At 40.2% G+C, this 18,406-nt stretch overlaps 1 protein-coding gene across 8 annotated transcripts in view; it reads right to left on the bottom strand.

Moving 5' to 3' along the window:
- The window catches only part of RAD18 (RAD18 E3 ubiquitin protein ligase), a 577,293-nt gene that overhangs the window by 99,920 nt on the left and 458,967 nt on the right, over nt 1-18,406 (bottom strand). The window contains exon 12 of one of the 8 annotated variants that reach the window (XM_056524994.1): nt 15,400-16,616. The exons of the other annotated variants lie outside the window; for them this stretch is intronic. Coding sequence (XP_056380969.1) covers nt 16,607-16,616 — 10 coding nt within the window. The 3' untranslated portion in view covers nt 15,400-16,606. Of the gene's footprint in view, nt 1-15,399; nt 16,617-18,406 lie in introns of those variants that run through there. 8 annotated transcript variants of the gene reach the window in all.

Below are 18,406 nucleotides of genomic sequence, written 5' to 3'. Positions count from 1 at the left end.
TTTTTAAAAGTGTATACAGTTCCGTCAGTTTTTATTGAAAAAAAACAAATACGTTTTTGAAAATTTTGTCCATTTTAATGGGAGGGGTCTTGGGTGGGGACTTTTGGATTCAAATGCGTCCATGTTAAAAAAAACGTATGCGGTTGCAGTACGGTTTTTAAACCGGAGTCAAAACCGTGGTTGACCACGATTTTGTCTCCGGTTTAAAAACTGTATTGCAACCGCATACGTTTTTTTGAACATGGACGTCAATGGGAAACGCACATGTATACGGTTCCATATGGGAAAAACGTATACATTTTTACTTTGCACATGCGCATTTGAATCCTAAAGTCCCCACCCAAGACCCCTCCCATTAAAAATGGACAACATTTTCAAAAACGTATGTTTTTTTTTTCAATAAAAACTAACGGAACTGTATGCACTTTTAAAAACAGTATACTGTTTAAAAACGCATACGGTTTACTTTTTTCCATACTTTTCCATCCGTTTTTTTTTGCCATACGGTTTTCTTTAGAAAAACGGATTGAAAACAGTATGGCAAAAACGTAGTGTGAACCCAGCCTAAGCTGCCATTTCTTACACCTTTACCAGCAGAATAATGAATAAACTCTAAAGTATGATACAGAATGTTGTGGCTGAGAAAAGCTGGGCAGGCACCAATGCAGGTAGGCAGGGGTTAATTAGCTGATGTGTGGAGTGGGAAGGCACAGAGAGTGGAAAGACTCCTGGGGGTGCTAATCATAAGTCCAAAAATATTGTATACAACAAATAGTAGAAAACAGGAGATTGAACTCACCCATTGGAGGTAAAAACAATGGGGGAGATTTATCAAAACCTGTGCAGAGGGAAAACTTGCCCAGTTGCCCATAGCAACCAATCAGATTGCTTCTTTAATTTTTCACAGGCCTTCATAAAAATGAAAGCAGCAAGCTGATTGGTTGCTATGGGCAACTGGGCGAGTTTTCCTCTGCACAGGTTTTGATAAATCTCCCCCAATATCTTTATTGGATGCTTGTTAAAACATGCTGATGTGGGGGTAGAGAGATGTGGTCAGCGTTAGCTGACTGACTGGCCGAGGCGAGGCAGCGCTCCTTTCACGGTTCAGCCCGCTTTCTCAAGCCTCTACCCCCACCTCAGCATGTTTTAACAAGCATCCAATAAAGATATCGTTTTTACCTCCGATGGATGAGTGCAATATCCTGTTTTCTACTATTTGTTGTATATAATACAGAATGTGACTCAGGATCACTACATTATAACTATTGATGAGTGGCAGTGGCCATATTCGCATTTGCGGTATTTCGCGAATATATTGATTATTTGTTCTATGTTCCCGAAATTCGCATATTCGCTATGTTAATTCCCTTTCTTTTCCATGCGAAAAATCGCATGGAAAATTTGCATAGAAATTTGTTTGTGAAAAAAAAACAAAAAAAAAACAGAATATTTGTCATTACGAATATATAGCACTATATTCTAAATATTCGCAAAATCGTTAAGTGACGATATTCGCGATAAAAATTAGAATTACAAATATTCGTGCTCAACACTAACTATAACTAATGTATTTACAACGTGATTATTTGTATTTATTAAAGGAAAACTGTCAGCTTGCTTCCCCCCCCCCCCCCCCCCCCCCCGCACTAATTAGTGGTACTGGCTGATCTTCGTTTTTCCCTATATGCTAATGAAGTGCTAACTGGCACAGGTGGTGTTAACTGGCACTCTGACGTCACCGCTGGCTGCAGCGCTGCCCAGCTCATTAATATTCCTCCCCTCCCTCTGCCTCCCCTCCCCGCTCTGTAATGAAGAAGGAGAGGTGGAGGAAGGGTAGGAATATTGATGGGCTGGGAGGTGCTGCCGCCGGCGGTGATGTCAGAGTGCCAGTTACCCCGCCTGTGCTAGTTAGCACTTCATTAGCATATAGGGAAAAGCGAAGATATCGGCAGAACGGCGGGGCGGATCCGGGCACAATAAGCATCAAACTGATCAGCGTCCCCCGCACTACCAGCCAATACCGATGGTTATTGCGGGGGGAGCAAGATGACAGTTTTCTTTAAATATATAAATATACAGAAGTGGACACGTTATTAAATTACAGCTCTGAACATGACAAAACCTCTAAATATATATGCTCCTAATTGGTGTTCATAAACCTTTCATATGTGTTTGAAGTTCCACTAGAAATTACTGCAGATTCAGCTGCTTTATGCTCCACAGGTTCTTTTCTTATTGAATTTCCTTTCTGCCTGACCGCAGTGCTCTCTGCTGACACCTCTTTCCATTTTAGGAACTGTCCAGAGCAGGATAGGTATTCTATGGGGATTTGCCCCTACTCTGGACAGTTCCTAAAATGGACAGAGGTGTCAGCAGAGAGCACTGCGGTCAGACAGAAAGGAAATTCAAAAAGAAAAGAACTTCCTGTGGATCATAACAGCAGCTGATAAGTACTGGAAGGATTAAGATTTTTTAATAGAAGTAATGTACTTCTTCCAGTGGAGTACCCCTTTAAGCACAGCGTGCAGCACTATTTTGTCTAGTGAAAAGCCATACACCGCGACAAATCCAACGGACCCCAGTAAAATCTTTAAAGTCAATTGGGTACAGTCCATGTCCAACATGAAAGACATATGGCACTGCCACCATTTTCATTATTCTCCTTTGATGGAAGAGCAGCGTAATGGAGAGAACAATGTAAATGTGAAGTGTGCTGTGTGTATCAAAGGTCTTCAGGTTCAGGGCAGTCAGCTTCTATTTACAGTGTTTTCTCTTCATGTTCTTGCTCATTTGTCATCTTATTAGTGTGTGCAGTAATATTATAATTAGACTTTAAATTATTTGATATAAGCGAGAATCCTTCAGCTTCTAACTAATAGAGATTTAGTTCTAATTTACTGCTTAGATTAAGATTTAGTTAATTAAGGGGCTTTGTTTGCATTACATTAACACGGAAGGAAACCTGAGGAGTCTGGGGAGTGTTTTCTAGAATCTCAAGAGCTGTTGCCACACTTTTGCTACTGGCATATTTTGCACTATTATACACTTATTATAAAAACCAGCATTTCTTAATAAAATTTCCCTGCGTGTCCCTTTAAATAGGTTTATTTCACTGTTCATGAGGACAGCTGGCACTAAATCTCATCTGTGTCTTTAGTGATGATGGACAAGATACGGCGTTAGTATTCGATCTATACATGCTATTATCACCACAGAACACAAAAAATCTGGGCTTTTTAGGCCCTTGCTCCAATGGTGTTCTTATGTTGCCGTCATGTACACTGGCAGAAGCCAATTTATCACTTCTCTCTCTGTAATTATAGTAAGGTGAGCTTGCCCACATTGCTGTCACAAATTGAAATATCTGAAGGAAACTGCATGTCCTCTGTATTCATAGCACAGACAACACCGCATTTCCTGAATATTAAAACCAAACCAAGGTTTATCTGATCTTTTGCATGGTTGAGAAATTGATCTGTTATAATGTATAGTACTGGTTTATAACTAAAGGACAGGTCTACCTCCAAACATTATTTTACAGTTCATGCATTGAATCAATTTACGTACAAACTTTACATATTTTAAATACTTTACTTATCCTGAACTGATTTTTAGTTACCTCCTGTATTATATCCCACAGCTGCACTCTGTTTTGCTGATGGTGTCCTGGTGTACATATAGTACTGTACTTTTTCCATACTGAGTTACACTCAGTATTATACTTCAGAGCTACACTCACTATTCTGCTGATGGAGTCACTCTGATGATACATAACACCACTTATGTATTGATTCCAAATAACTGTCTGTATCACACAGTATTAGAGTTAGGCCTGGATAGTTTAGAAAACAACTCATCACAGAGGCATATCACACTTAAAATATATAACTTTTGTTACTTTGTTCAAGGCTAAAAGACATATAAAACGACAGAGACAAATGACAAATATCGGGATCCCTTTGTTTAGGTGACAAAATGATCCAGTATACTGATCATATAATGATTAGCCAAAAAAAACAAACAAATGCAACAGGATGTAGGTATGTTGTGAATAAAAACTACTGTAATACAAATGGGGGATACAATGCAGGGGCCGGGATGACGCTACTCTAGGGTGGCGTCATTCGACCCTGCAGTGTATCAGCCATTTGTAGACGTGTGGGTATTGCATGCTCTGATGTTGGTTTCAATGTTTGTTATATTTATGTATACTATATGCAGTTCTTGCACCTATCTTTGATTACTATACAAGTATAAATAGTACCCTCTGATTACCATCACGTATTATGCAGGGTGTCCGGTGATGCCACATTTTTTTTATGTTTTTTCCTCCTCTCCTTTGTGTGTGTTAGTTTTAATGTATACCAATAAATATTTAGTTTTTATCATCATCCAAGTGACTCCTTTTGTAGTGGTTTGGTTTTGAACATATAATGAGCATAGACACTTATTCACATAGGAAATTGTGAACTGTGTATAATGGTCCCTTTTTTTTTAACCAAAAATCATATGCAAAATATCAAGAAAAACCCAACACAAAACCATGCCATTCCAACAGGTTTTCCGAATTTTTTTTAGTGCAGTTTATCAGAAGGAAGAAAAAAATGGGACTTGACAAAAGTCATCACGCTAAGGGTCTATTCACACAGCAAAATTTCTGCCTGAAATGAAAGGCCAATACACTTCTATAGGTTTTCGCACTCCTGTTGACACTTGGGAATTTCAGCTTGCGGAATTCTGCTAGCGAAATTCTGTCAACAGGAGTGCGGAAACCCATAGAAGTGTATTGGGCTTTCATTTCAGGTGGAATTCAACCGGTGGAAATTCCGCCCTTGTGAATAGACCCTAAGACACATCCTTATATAATAATTATGCCCCAAGCATAAAAAAAGGAATAATATATACCCTCTGTTAATGAAACAATACACAGTAAACAAACTGCAAAGTAACGAATGATCATTTAAACTATAGGCTCCCTTTTCGCCGATATTCTGGCTCCCGCAGTTAAACTGTACACTCATTAGATGCAAGTTATGAATCTCTTGTAATACAGCTTGTAGAGACTGTGGTGATGGAAATATGTATTAACGTCATTAACTGTCACCCATATGTGATCCCGATCCTCATATATCAAAGCTCTTTATCCTGCATTAAACACATGCGATGCCTATTCTGTAAATGTTCGGGGTTAGGACTGGTATCTCTCAGAAAAACAGCAATTTATATAACAAGAAACTACTAAAGCAGTGGTGGAATGTAAAATGTCACTTTTAAGTGTTTTCCATTTTTTTTTGTAATTTTATAAGCAGCGACTGGATGAAAGTCTGAGAGTAGAAAACTATTTCTCTTTCTAATTAGGTCTTAAAAACGTAATTCCAGGCAAAACGTGTTTAGAAGGCGCAAGATGTATACAAAGGGACTTAAAAGGATTCCTTTTTAACCCCCATATGAAGCCATGGTGTGAAGGAGCAAGGCACTTCATTTAGAAATTCTATACAGGCAGTGATGACTGCTGACCCAATTTAGTGCAGTAAGCTACTATAAGCTGAATATATCTAAGTCTATTGTTTTGCTGTTCTTTATGGGCAGGGATATCAAAGCTCAGTACTTTTGTGTGGGCATCGGAGTCTCTAACCTATCTAGGTATTAGACTGATCCCTTTTCAATCTCAATCTTTACCGGCCAATATAGAAGCATTACAGTTACAGTTGCACATAGATATAGCGGCAGACTTCCAATATCTTGGATAGGCCAAATAAAGGTAATTAAAATGGTTCATCTGACAAAAATCCTGCACATTTTTCAGAACCTCACAATTAAAATCCCATGGTCAGTAAATTAAGGGTTTACAATGTACCCTCCTAAGATACATTTGGCAAAACAAGAAACCTAGAACATCATCTAAAATACTATATCTATTGGTTGGGGAAGGCAGATAGGGGTGTCCTGATCTCTTAGTTTACTACTGGGCAGCCTTGCTCAGACACATTGGGTGGCATTAGAAGCACAAGTAAGCAAAGCATCATCACCAAGATCGGCTCTATGGGAGGTAGTCTTACTACGTAAAGCTCTGACTCTTAATAGCTCAACTTTGACAGCAAGTACAAATGTATGGCTACATGCTCTCTCACACCAAGTAATTAACCCCATTAAATATGATAGTACACCTATCGAGGTGAGCCAACACCTCTTGCCTGCTGCGGATCTTTCTTGTTGGGTCAGCAGAGACATTAATACACTTGGGGATATTAGCGAGGGAGATACACTGACCCCCTGACCTATGATGGCCCCGACATACGATAATTTCAACATGTGATGGCCTCTCAGAGGCCATTGTATGTTGAAGGCAGCATCAACATACAATGCTTTTGTATGTCGAAGCCATCGCATTAACGGCTATCCGACAGCGCAGACTGCTTCATCTGCCGCCAGATTGCCGCCAGATAGCAGTTTATGGTTTACCATGTGCTGCAGTGACAGAGTGAGGATCCCGGGGAAGCAGAGACGTCCGGAGCGTTGGGAATGCGGCAACAGCGATGGAGGGCGACATCCAGGGCAGCGGTGACGAGCGGTGATGGGTACGGAGCGGCGGGGACATGTGAGTATAACTGTCTATTCTTTCCATTGCACGGATCCCTCAACATACGATGGTTTCAACAAACAATGGTTCATTTGGAATGGATTACCAACATATGTTGAGGGACCACTGTACTTTATTACCATTTGAGGTTATTTCTAGTAAGCTCAGTATACTGTCTAAAGATTTTTTTTTAAATAAAACAAATGCATGGTATTGAGGAAAGGATACACCTTTGGGTGGATATGAGACTTACATTTTGGGCTCTAAAGGCAAGAGTGGGGGAATATCTAAGGCATATAAAACCTTACAACTTTCCTGTCCATCCATAATGATGCATTTCCAAGGAAAATGGAAGAAGGACTTGGGCATTTTAATCCCTGCGGCCTCGTGGGTTAAAGGGGTACTCCGGTGAAAAACAACTTATTTTAAAACAACTGGTGCCAAAAAGTTAAACTGATTTGTAAATTACTTCTATTAAAAAAATCTCAATCCTTCCAGTACCTGTCAGCTGCTGTATACTACATAGAAAGTTCTTTTCTTTTTGAATTTCTTTTCTGTCTGACCACATCGATTTCTCTGCTGACACCTCTGTCCATGTCAGGAACTGTCCAGAGAAAGAGAGGTATGCTATGAGGATTTGCTCCTACTCCGGACAATTCCTGACATGGACAGAGGTGTCAGCAGAGAGCACTGTGGTCAGACAGAAAATAAATTCAAAAAGAAAACAACTTTTTCTGCAGTATACAGCAGCTGATAAGTAATGGAAGATTTTTTTTTTTTTTTTATAGAAGTAATTTACAAATCTGGCAATGTAGAAGAAATGATGGCACTCACCCGAAAATGGACTTGCATGGATGACTTTTATTTCGTGCTTGTCAACCAAAGTGCATGTGCATAGCAGCGTTCAGGCAGGTAAGAGCGGGCAAGGACGCCAGGAGACCTGCACGCTGGGTCTCCCGGCGTCCTTGCCCGCTTTTACCTGCCTGAACGCTGCTATGCACATGCACTTTGGTTGACAAGCACGAAATAAAAGTCATTCATGCAAGTCCTTTTTCAGGTGAGTGCCATCATTTCTTCTACATTGCCATGTTGTAAGAATTATTTTATTTTCTGCAAGATTGAGCACCACCCTTAGGACTAGATCCTTACTTGCACCTTATTCACGGACTTATGTTCACTCCCTGTACAGCAGTGCAGGATAGTGTTTCTATTTGGATAATTTACAAATCTGTTTAACTTTCTGGCACCAGTTGATTTAAAATAAATTGTTTTCTACCGGAGTACCTCTTTAAGGTATACTCAATTCCACTTAAGGTGTCCCACTGTGTGTCCTATTTAGAGTTTACTCCCGTAAACTGATGTACCAATGGTAACTCACACCAGCCAGATTGGCAAAGATCTATCATAGGGCTACTCCCATGTGTTGGCAGTGCAGGATAGGGAATGCATCATTAATACATATATGGTGAGACTGCTTAGTGGTGTAGCAGTTGTTGGGAGAGATTCACCAGCTGTTGGCAGTATTATTAGGGGGTGAGACCAATTTCAGTTGGAGACCAGAAGTGGCCCTATTGTCGCAGCTATAGGCAAACACAATCTAAATAAATAACACACAAACAATTGTACCATTCATGTCTAATTGAACACATATAAACACCTAGGTTATTGACTTCTCCAAAAGCTATTGGCAAAAAGGGTTTCGGTTAAGGAGATGAGATTGGAGACACGAGTATCACAGGTGCTTTATTCATTAAATAAGGATGCACAAACCTGGTTACTGACAATTCTGTTCTTCTCAAGTAATATTGTAAGCAAAAACTATACTTTGATTTAAACAACTTTAAGAAGACCTCAGAAGATATATAAGAATGTAAAAGGACCTGGGTGTAAACAAACTGTCTACAAATGAGAACAATCAGGACTGTTGCTAAAGTGGGTGTTATTAAGATCACTCTAAGGGTAGGGTCACACGTGCCGTATCTTTCTGCCGCTGATTTTGCTACCGATTGACTTTAATGAGTAGGAAAATACGCAGCAAAATACGCTGTATACTTTAAAAGTACAAAAAGGGCAATCCTGTAAGAGGAGAGAGGAAAAAACAATGGTAACATTAAAACTTGCAGAAGAATCTAAAAACTGTAAATATTTTTGTTCATGAGTTTACAATAAATAAAAAAAATACTGAAAAAGAATGGTGCTGATGAAACAAAACCGAGAGCGACCACTGACATCCAGTCTCAAAACACCGGGATGTTCCACAATGCTTCTGGGAAATTATTTTGTGAAAAGAAGAGACAGTTTTTATAAACAAATGCAAAAATCTAGGTTATTCCCAAGATCTAGGTGACTTCTTGCATCTGTACACAGAGGGTTTGGCACTACATATAAAATAGAGCTATAACCCCTATAAAAATATACTATGAAATAATTCAGCTCACATTTGGTGTTATAAGGTGGAGATCCCCTTTAAAGGTCATAAATAAGTATCAGTATTCTTAATCAGTTCTAAAACATCGTGGTACCAACAGCTTAGCACCGAGGGCATTACAACTAAGCCAGCTCTGCATGGTTGGATGTAATTAGTTAATAGGAATAATAGAAGGTGTGACTAACTTCTGTTTCTAGATCATGATATGTTCTATATTTGGTTCTGTAGATAATTTAGGAAACTGGGTCACACTGTGAGTAGACTGAGCATAGAGATCAACATGCTCACATAATAACAATGTAAATCTATCTTTCTCCTCTGGACAGTCTCTGTAAAGTACATGTGCTGCCCAACTGTTCTTTGATGATTTCCCAATTGCATGGGAGCCATCGGAAAAGTTTCCCACCAGGACACATCTCATCACTACCTAGAATAAAGCATGTTTTCTTGTGAAGACCCTGTGAAGATTTCTAAGTGAGGTCTCGCATTAAATCTATACTAGTTACACAATGTCATACTCTTTTCATTGCCAGCAAAATTCTGGACTGTGTGCCTACTAATCATCAAAGGGATAGGGGACTATTAATACCAACACTATGCACTAGGATCGCTTATTAAAGCGCAATTAGCAATTCACTGACAGAGCTATTAGGAAGCTTTGGGCTAGAAGAATTAGTGCTATGCAACAGTTGTTTTCTTTATATAGAGTGTCCTTTATAATGTTCTGCTATGAAAATACATGTGACCAAGGCTAAAACTCTACAATCCAAATCATAATTTGTGAAAAGTCAATCTACAGACTTGTCCAATAAACCAGATACTGTACACCAAATTGTTGGCTTACAAAGACACCCTGCTCCCCATCTGAATTTTTCTTCAGTGTTCATTAGGGCACATATTTGATAGATAACCCATTATAGCTACAAATGGAGGATGAAATCAGACACTTTAATGCTCTGCTTTTTCAGATTGACTGCATAAAGAGCTGATGATAAATAAATTATACACAAATAAACATAAATGAGAAAAAAAATCAAGTTACTGTGGAACATACAGTAGACTGAGGGGAGGACCCCTGATGCTTGGTGAGGGCTGGCAATCTGCTCTAAATGCAAAGGGGTAAGACTTTACTGTAAGAAGAACACTGTAATGGCAAGTGGAGATTCATAGGCCATTAGAGCTCTGGGAATTCTGGGAAGGGAGGATATGCAAAGCAGCTCCATCACACAGCATTTTCAGGTAGCTTTTACTAAATGTTTAAATGTCAGTTTTCCAATAAACTACAGAGTTTTAGAAACTAACTGAATTTTTGCTAAGCCAGAGATCTCTCCATAAGGAAAAAGTATCCATGCATCTGCAGATAGCTGTTTCTGGGATTTTACCCCTTGTCAATACAGAGTAGGGTGTTCTGGCTTAGCTGTCATAGAGCTGTCGATGTAGCTCAACAGTGGTAAGATTTCTCCTTGAGGAGAACACATAGAAACATAGAATGTTTCGGCAGATAAGAACCATTTGGCCCATCTACTCAGCCCAATATTCTAAATCAGGGGTCTCAAACTCGTGGCCCTCCAGATGTTGCAAAACTTTAACTCCCAGCATTCCCGACAGCCAGTAGCTGCAGCAAATGGCTGTCTGGGTATGTCCAGGCATGCTGCGAGTTGAAGTTTTGCAACATCTGGAGGGCCGACAGTTTGAGACCCCTGTTCTAAATATGCTCGTGTGGTGGCCCAGTACAGGAGTTGCAACCCTGTACCCTTGCTGCCCTGTCAGGCAGCCTCCATACAGTGTGCCATGGCCCCCCCCCCCTACACCTATTCCATTGTCTATTCATTTGTATGCCTGTTATATAATGTATTATACCTAAAATGTGTTATAGCTTTAAGAACAGTTGACATGTGATCAACCTGTTGTCATGTGGTTGTAACCCAGTGTTGTCATGTGGTTGTAATCAGTGACCATGTGACCTAAGGGTGACCTATGGAACCCCTCTCCTAGTCTCCCCCATATAAGCCCTGGGTCGAGCTAGCTTGCTCTCTTAGCTCTTGGAGCTCTGCTCTCTTCCTGCTTAGCTGAGTTGTAGGGAGGTCAAGTCCTAGGTGTGCGTCAGAAGTCCAGAGGAGGCCTAAAGTCAGTCAATCAGCCACGGATTCTCAAGTCCATTGCCCCACAGGTCAAGTCAAAGCCTGGTAAGCTACAGAAGGGGTGAAGTCAGTCATAGTCTGTCATAGTCAAGTCAGTCCAAGTCATCCTGTCTCAAGTCAGTGTGGCCTGCATCCACATTGTCCAAGTCCACTATAAGTCCAAGCAAGCCCTAAGGTCTCTGAAGTCACTGGCCACCTCTGTGGGCCTAGCAAAGCTGTATAGACTTGTTACGTCTGTCTGACTCAATAAAGCTGCAGTTGTTCCGTAACTTGACGTCTGAGTCATTATTTGCCCCTGTGCCTAGCCCTGAATCCAGCGTTATTCCTTCGGGTGGTGTAGAGGATAAACCGCGCCCTGGCGTCACAAACAAAAGGGGTTAATGCCATCTTTCCCTAGGGTAATTCCATCTGCCCTCATCCCACCCTCACCATAACTTTGCAATCAATCTCCGTTAGTTTCTAGAATACTAGGGAAAGCTACCTGAAAAGGAATGCTTTTACATATTCTTGTGTGTGTGTGTGTCTGTGTATATATATATATATATATATATATATATATCAGGGATGCGGCCGGGACATGCAGTTCCGGGTGCCGGGCAGGTGAATTCGTCAGGCAGTTAGTCCTGCTTTGGGCAAGCCGCGCTAAATGCCGGAAGAGTTCACATAGGACGGGGAAAGACTGTCTTGCCCCTTCACTAAGCTGCTATATATCGCAGCTGTATGCTGCAGGCAGCCTATAGCGAGAATTCCTGGTAGAGGTGTTTACGATGAGTGATGTCATCGCACATGCAGCGCAGGATGACGGGACGCTGATGTCCTATGTGGCGCGTTCGATGACGTCACTCACTGCGCTCACCTCCTCCAGGAAGTCCCTGAAGAACAGGGAGATGTAAGTAGCAGTGAGTTACTTACTCAAACTTGGCTACTTACTATATAAGGGAGGACCTGCCTACCACTAGGGGCTAACCTATCTGCTTAGGGCAGTGCTTCCCAACCATGGTGCCTCGAGCTGTTGCAAAACTACAACTCCCAGCATGCCCGGACAGCCGAAGGCTGGGAGCCCTACCTGCTGGGGGTCATATCTATCTGAAGGCCTTTCTACCTACTGGGAAGTCCCACCTAATCATCAGCTAGGGCTTTCCAGTAGGTAGACAGGCCCCCAGAGTGATATGACCCCCATCAGTGATGGGAGTCATATCTATCTGGGGGCCTGTCTACATGAGCCCTACCTGATGTGGGTCATATCTGTCTGGGGACCCGTGTACCTACTGGGGAGCCCTACCTGATGGGGGTCATATCTGTCTGGGGGCCTGTGTACCTACTGGGGAGCCCTACCTGATGGGGGTCATATCTGTCTGGGGGCCTGTGTACCTACTGGGGAGCCCTACCTGATGGAGGACATATCTATCTATGTGGGGGTCTGACTACCTATTGTGGAGCCCTACATGATGGAGGTCATATCTATCTGGGTGCCTTTCTACCTACTGAAGAGCCCTATCTGATGGGGGTCATATGTATCTGCGGACCTGTCTACATATGGGGAAGCTCTACCTATTGGGGACATATCTTTCTGGGGCTCTGTCTGCCTACTGAGGGAGCCCACCCTTCCTACCAACTGGGGGGACATATCTATCTGGGGCATTATTTACTCACTAGGGGAGCCCTACCTGCCTACCTACCTGATGAGGGGAAGTACCTACCTGATAAAGTGACACACCTTCCTGAATGGGGGACTACCTATTTAATGGGGTGGACTTACTTATCAGGGGCCCTAGTCACCTAATGGGGTGACATACTGGTCTGCCTATTAAGTTTCTATTAATAAAGACCTTATTTACATACTATTTTGTGTGAAATTATTTTATGTTCCAGGACAAAGAGATTGCGCTCCGTTTTAGTCCCTTGGACAAGTCGTTTTTTTTCCAATTTCCACACCCCTCTGTATATATATGTTTGCAAGGATGAGAATTTCCAGGGTACTGTAATTCTCTAATGTGTTATAAGAATCCCTGAGAGCTAAATATTTTCTAAAGCATGATGCTGTACAAAGGAATTTAGGTGCACTTCAGAGGAAGACATGGTATGAGAACGAGATGAGGTGGTCATGGCAGAGTAACTGTAGGTCATGTTTCCCTGTATCTTAGCAGTTAATGTTTTTAACAAAGTCATCTGTTTTTCTCTAATATTTTATTTATTATTTTCACAAGAAAAAAAAAAAAGTTTCATTATTTCAGAATTGAGCATTTTATCTGCAAGGGTTTGTTTATAGAGGTGATGGATGGGACCTCCTCATCAAACCAATACAAGATGAAGTATTTAGGGAAGACCTAGTATCTCTTTTGTTCTCTTCCACCTTGGCCTGGTTTCTCAAGCACATGTGAGCTGAATAATGATATCTTTTTACACTGACTTGAAGCAAATAAGAAAAAAAAAATCAACTTAAAAAGGAATTCGCTTCCTGGCATCTCATTTCATCCCTGAGCACAGATGGAAGGAAAGTAGAATTGAGATACAGTTAAAAAAATAAAAAGTTCCCTCTGGTGGTGCCAGCCACCCGGAAAGGCTTATGTCTTCCTCTGGCAGACAGGAGGAGGGGCTCAATTCATATATTTAACAGCTTGTACATAATGTGCCAAAGCAAAATTATCAGAGGTTTTATTAGACAGTTACATGACTCTTCGGCCAGAAAACAACACTGCACGTGGCTATCACGCTCTACTCAAGTTCTACTTTGTTTATGAGCCAAAGGCCAAGTAATGGAACACTCCTGAGAGTTATTCCTGGCAAAACAGTGTCATAATGCTGCAATCCTGCGGTGGCTTTAGACAGGACAACATTTAACCCTGTATTCAAACATTACAGAAAATCCTGACAGTAAAAAAGATTAAATGGCAATTCTTGCAAGCAAATAAATTGGCCTTGCTGTGGTCTCAATGGGCATTGCCAGCAGGCATTCAATTCCTCAATCCCACAAAAAGTTTAAAGAGGAAACGGTAGCCATTACTTCTAAAGAGATTGCCATTTAGACTTCTAAAAGGATAAATCTAAATAATAATACATTGAAACTTTGTTGCTTCTATATCGATATCCTGATTGATTGCAATCAGGATATTGCAGATTGCAGATTGGTGCCAAGCAAGTGACCATCAATAGAAAAATCTACAGAGACTGCCATTTCTTATTAAAAGATCTTAAAATATTTGGCCAGTGCTGGAAAAAAAAGGGGGTCAGACACAGCACCACCCCTCTCAAAAGGCTGTGTCTGGTATTGTATCTTAGCCTTTTACACTGAAATGGTGTTAATAGAGCTATTAAAGGGGTTTTCCAGGAACAGAAAAACAGAGTATAAATCTTCCATTAACAGCACTACACCTGTCCTTAGCTTGTGTGCGGTATTACAACTTAGCTCCATTTACCTTAATGGAACTGAGCTGCAATACCACCCACAACCTGAAGACAGTAGTGGTGCCGTTTTTTGAAGAAATCCGCTCTGGCTTAACATTCCTGGATAACCCATTTAAGCAAAGCTTTGTAAACTGCCTTGAATATAAAAAAAAAAGAAAAATATATAATATTAAAGGGGTTATCCAGGAAAAAACTTTTTTATATATATCAACTGGCTCCAGAAAGTTAAACAGATTTGTAAATTACTTCTATAATTTTTTTTTAATCCTTTCAGTACTTATGCTTCTGAAGTTAAGGTTGTTCTTTTCTGTCTAAATCCTCTCTGATGACACCTGTCCCGGGAAACGCCCAGTTTGGAAGCAAATCCCCATAGCAAACCTCTTCTAAACTGGGCGTTTCCCGAGACAGGCGTCATCAGAGAGCACTTAGACTGAAAAGAACAACCTAAACTTCAGAAACTCATAAGTACTGAAAGGATTAGGATTTTTAATAGAAGTAATTTACAAATCTGTTTAACTTTCTGGAGCCAGTTGATATATATAAAAAAGTTTTTTCCTGGAATACCCCTTTAAGGTGTATTCAGGTACTTAAAAGGATGTATATGTTTCCATTGTTATAGATTGCAAATAAATCCACCAAGCAGTCTGATTCTCCATTTACAGGTTGGTCTTTCCCATTTTACTTTTCTTTTATTGATGTCAGGTTATCAAGACCAGAATACATAAAAAACTGCTTATATATATATATATATATATATATATATATATATATATATATATATATATATAAACAAACTATACTTTATTACCATACTTATTAGTCCCATAAGGGGAGTACAAATTTAAATGTCTAATAGTTTGCACTATACAAAAAACTGACAGGCATCCTATTATGTACAAATATGGCAAACTTGGGCTCTGGCTGCCTTGGAAACTCCTCATCACCCCAAAATCTGGTCATGGGCCGACAGGATAGGGAGACCTTTTCCTGTCAATCAAGGTTACATCAAGGCGGTCTGTTTGCTGGGCTTTTTACCCAGACCAATCATAAGGGGCTGAATAAAGCCTGTTACCTAAAGGGTCTGGGAAGAAATGGATGCAAGACACTAATGAAAGGAACAAGGGATCTGGGCTAATAAAAATTCATCCGGCTAAAACCTTATTTGATGCAACAGTAGATGTTGTTAGCAAACATGTTGCATATTTTATAGCTGTTTAATAAAGGAACATGAAAAATAAGTAAGGATATTCTAGCAATTTCACCAATAATAAGCCTGGATGTAATACAAACCCATGTTCAGTGACATTGATTTGTGCTTCCTATTAGTAAGGTTACTTTTCTGTCCATTAAACGCTAAGAACTGAACAAACAACAATTAAAACACTGTCCCATACCGAGTAGAGGAGATGCACTGGATACATTATATGTAATTATCAGCAACTGTAATGACTCTGCTGGCTCTCAGTGATATAAAATCGATTTAACTGTATGAAAAAAACGGCTTTCAAAAAGTCACTCATTTAGAAATCCATCTGCATTGTGTAGCCAGTCCGGGATATTGCAGTGACTTGAATCATCTAAAATGTTCAATGGCTCAACATAATTTAAACCGCATAAAAGGACATTTAATCAAAGCTAAATGAATTCTTGAAGAAGCGCTTCAACAGGCACCAAGGCTGTGGATTACGAGGTTACTTGGGCCGTGCTCACTGACTGCCAGTATATTTCTAGGAATCCTGAATGTCTGGCATTACAGAATGATGAAGGGCTGTGGAGATAAACCTGGAATTAGCAGTCCTTGCACGCACACAACAGAACCAACAAGTCTGATCCTTTCACTATCAAGGCTGTGGGTTGGTGGCATTCCAAGCACACTGTTTCACACATCACTAAAGTTTATGTCCGGCAACTACACAGAGCATGTCTGTTCGGGAATGTGTATCCTTAAGTCATATATTCCATTTTCCAAATGGGCTATGCATCTGTATCCTCTTGCTGTGAGGTAAAGAAACATTTATAGCTGTTGGGAGCTAGCGGGGTATGCTAAATGTATTATCTGTAGCTGGAAGGGAGGAAGACAGGGTTTAACAGAAGGCACTTCACATAATACAGCTTTACTAGTAAATCTAGATGCTATGTTGAATAACTTCAAGGCTTTACAGTCTTAAATTCAATTTACATCCACACAATATTCCACAAACTTATGGCTAGCTTTCATTGTGTTGGATCTCAACATCCCCAGGTTCTCTCTGCTAGGTCAGTGGCTGCAGAGAGTATGATCTGCTGGGAGAGTATGGCTTATATCATACAAATCTGCTGCAATGTCTGTCTACAACAATGTGGGTTCTATGAGATCACATGTAATTTTTCAGCAACAGTGCATTTCAGCCTCAATGGTTCATACTTTAAGACCCAAACTTAGGAAATAGGGCAATAAGGTTTAGGTAGGAGAGAGGCCAATATATATACGGTATTTGCCTCCTTAAAGGGTTACTCCCCTGGAAAACATTTTTTTTTTTTTTAAATCAACTGGTGCCAGAAAGCTAAACAGATTTGTAAATTACTTCTATAAAAAAAATCGTAACCCTTCCAGAACTAGTCAGCTGCTGTATGTTACACAGGAAGTTTTTTTCTTTTTGAATTTCCTTTCTGTCTGATCACAGTGCTGACACCTTTGTCCATTTTAGGTACTGTCCGGAGCAGAATAGGTTTGATATAGGGATTTGCTTCTACTCTGCACAGTTCCTAAAATGGACAGAGGTGTCAGCAGAGAGCACTGTAGTCAGAGAGAAAGGAAATTCAAAAAGAAAAGACCTTCCTCTAGAACATACAGCAGGTGATAAGTACTGGAAGGATTAAGATTTTTAAATAGAAGTAATTTACAAATCTTTATAACTTTCTGGCCCCAGTTGATTTAAAAAAAAAAAAATGTTTTCCAGTGGAGTACCCCTTTAAACTTTTGTAGGTTGCTAAGTGAAAACTGGCACACTCTTTGATTCAGAGATAGTAGTGCATCTGAGGCAACCTAAATATAAAGGGTCTGTTTAAGAGTCCCCTTTAACAAACCCCTACACCGAGCAGTGGATTAATATAGAGTCCTTCAGAGCAATAGGTAAACACACTGAGCAGGAAGGAAACAGATCATCAGTGGATTATAGGCGGAAAGCAGATGTAGAGTAGATTACAATGTGCACAATAATATTCATAACACAGAAGTGCCAGAGGGACGAACTGTGTGTAAATTCACTTATGCCTTATAGGTGCAGATTTATATGTGTGATGGGCCGCAGCAGGAAAATCTGTATCCTACTGAAGGAAAAATAGAATTATCATATATTGACATCTGTAGACAAGGGATTTTACAGTGTTTGGACATCCTGGATACAAATAGCATCTGAACATAGAGGAAAGGAAATTAAGAGAATTCATCTTTATAGCCTGGCAAACAAAATACAGATGCTGTATCTGCTGCTTTACTTACATTGATCTGTATTCAGTACTATTCCAGAGTAACACTATTTTTAATATATACTTTTCCCTGGCTATTTTGTAAAATAAATCAACACGTGATACTTACCTTCCCCATTCCCCCACTCCATCGACGTCTAGCTATACTTGCCACAATTAGGATTTCAAGATTCCTATGGGGTTCCCCAAACTGTCCTGACCCTAGGTTATGTCTGCCCAAAGACCTGGTCTAATACTGACAACCAATCAAATCCCTTTACCTGAAATTTTTTTTTTTTTGTCAACACCTCCTTTAAAAAACAAATCCCAAAAAGATGTTAGAACTGTTAGGTGTAAAACATGGGTCATACTGATACAAGATCTGTACTTCTCAAGGAAATCTGT

The sequence above is a fragment of the Hyla sarda genome, chromosome 6 (genome assembly GCF_029499605.1).
Source record: "Hyla sarda isolate aHylSar1 chromosome 6, aHylSar1.hap1, whole genome shotgun sequence".
NCBI lineage: Eukaryota > Metazoa > Chordata > Amphibia > Anura > Hylidae > Hyla > Hyla sarda.
The sequence above is the reverse complement of the archived record's forward strand: the minus strand, read 5'-3'. Positions and strand labels throughout refer to the sequence as shown.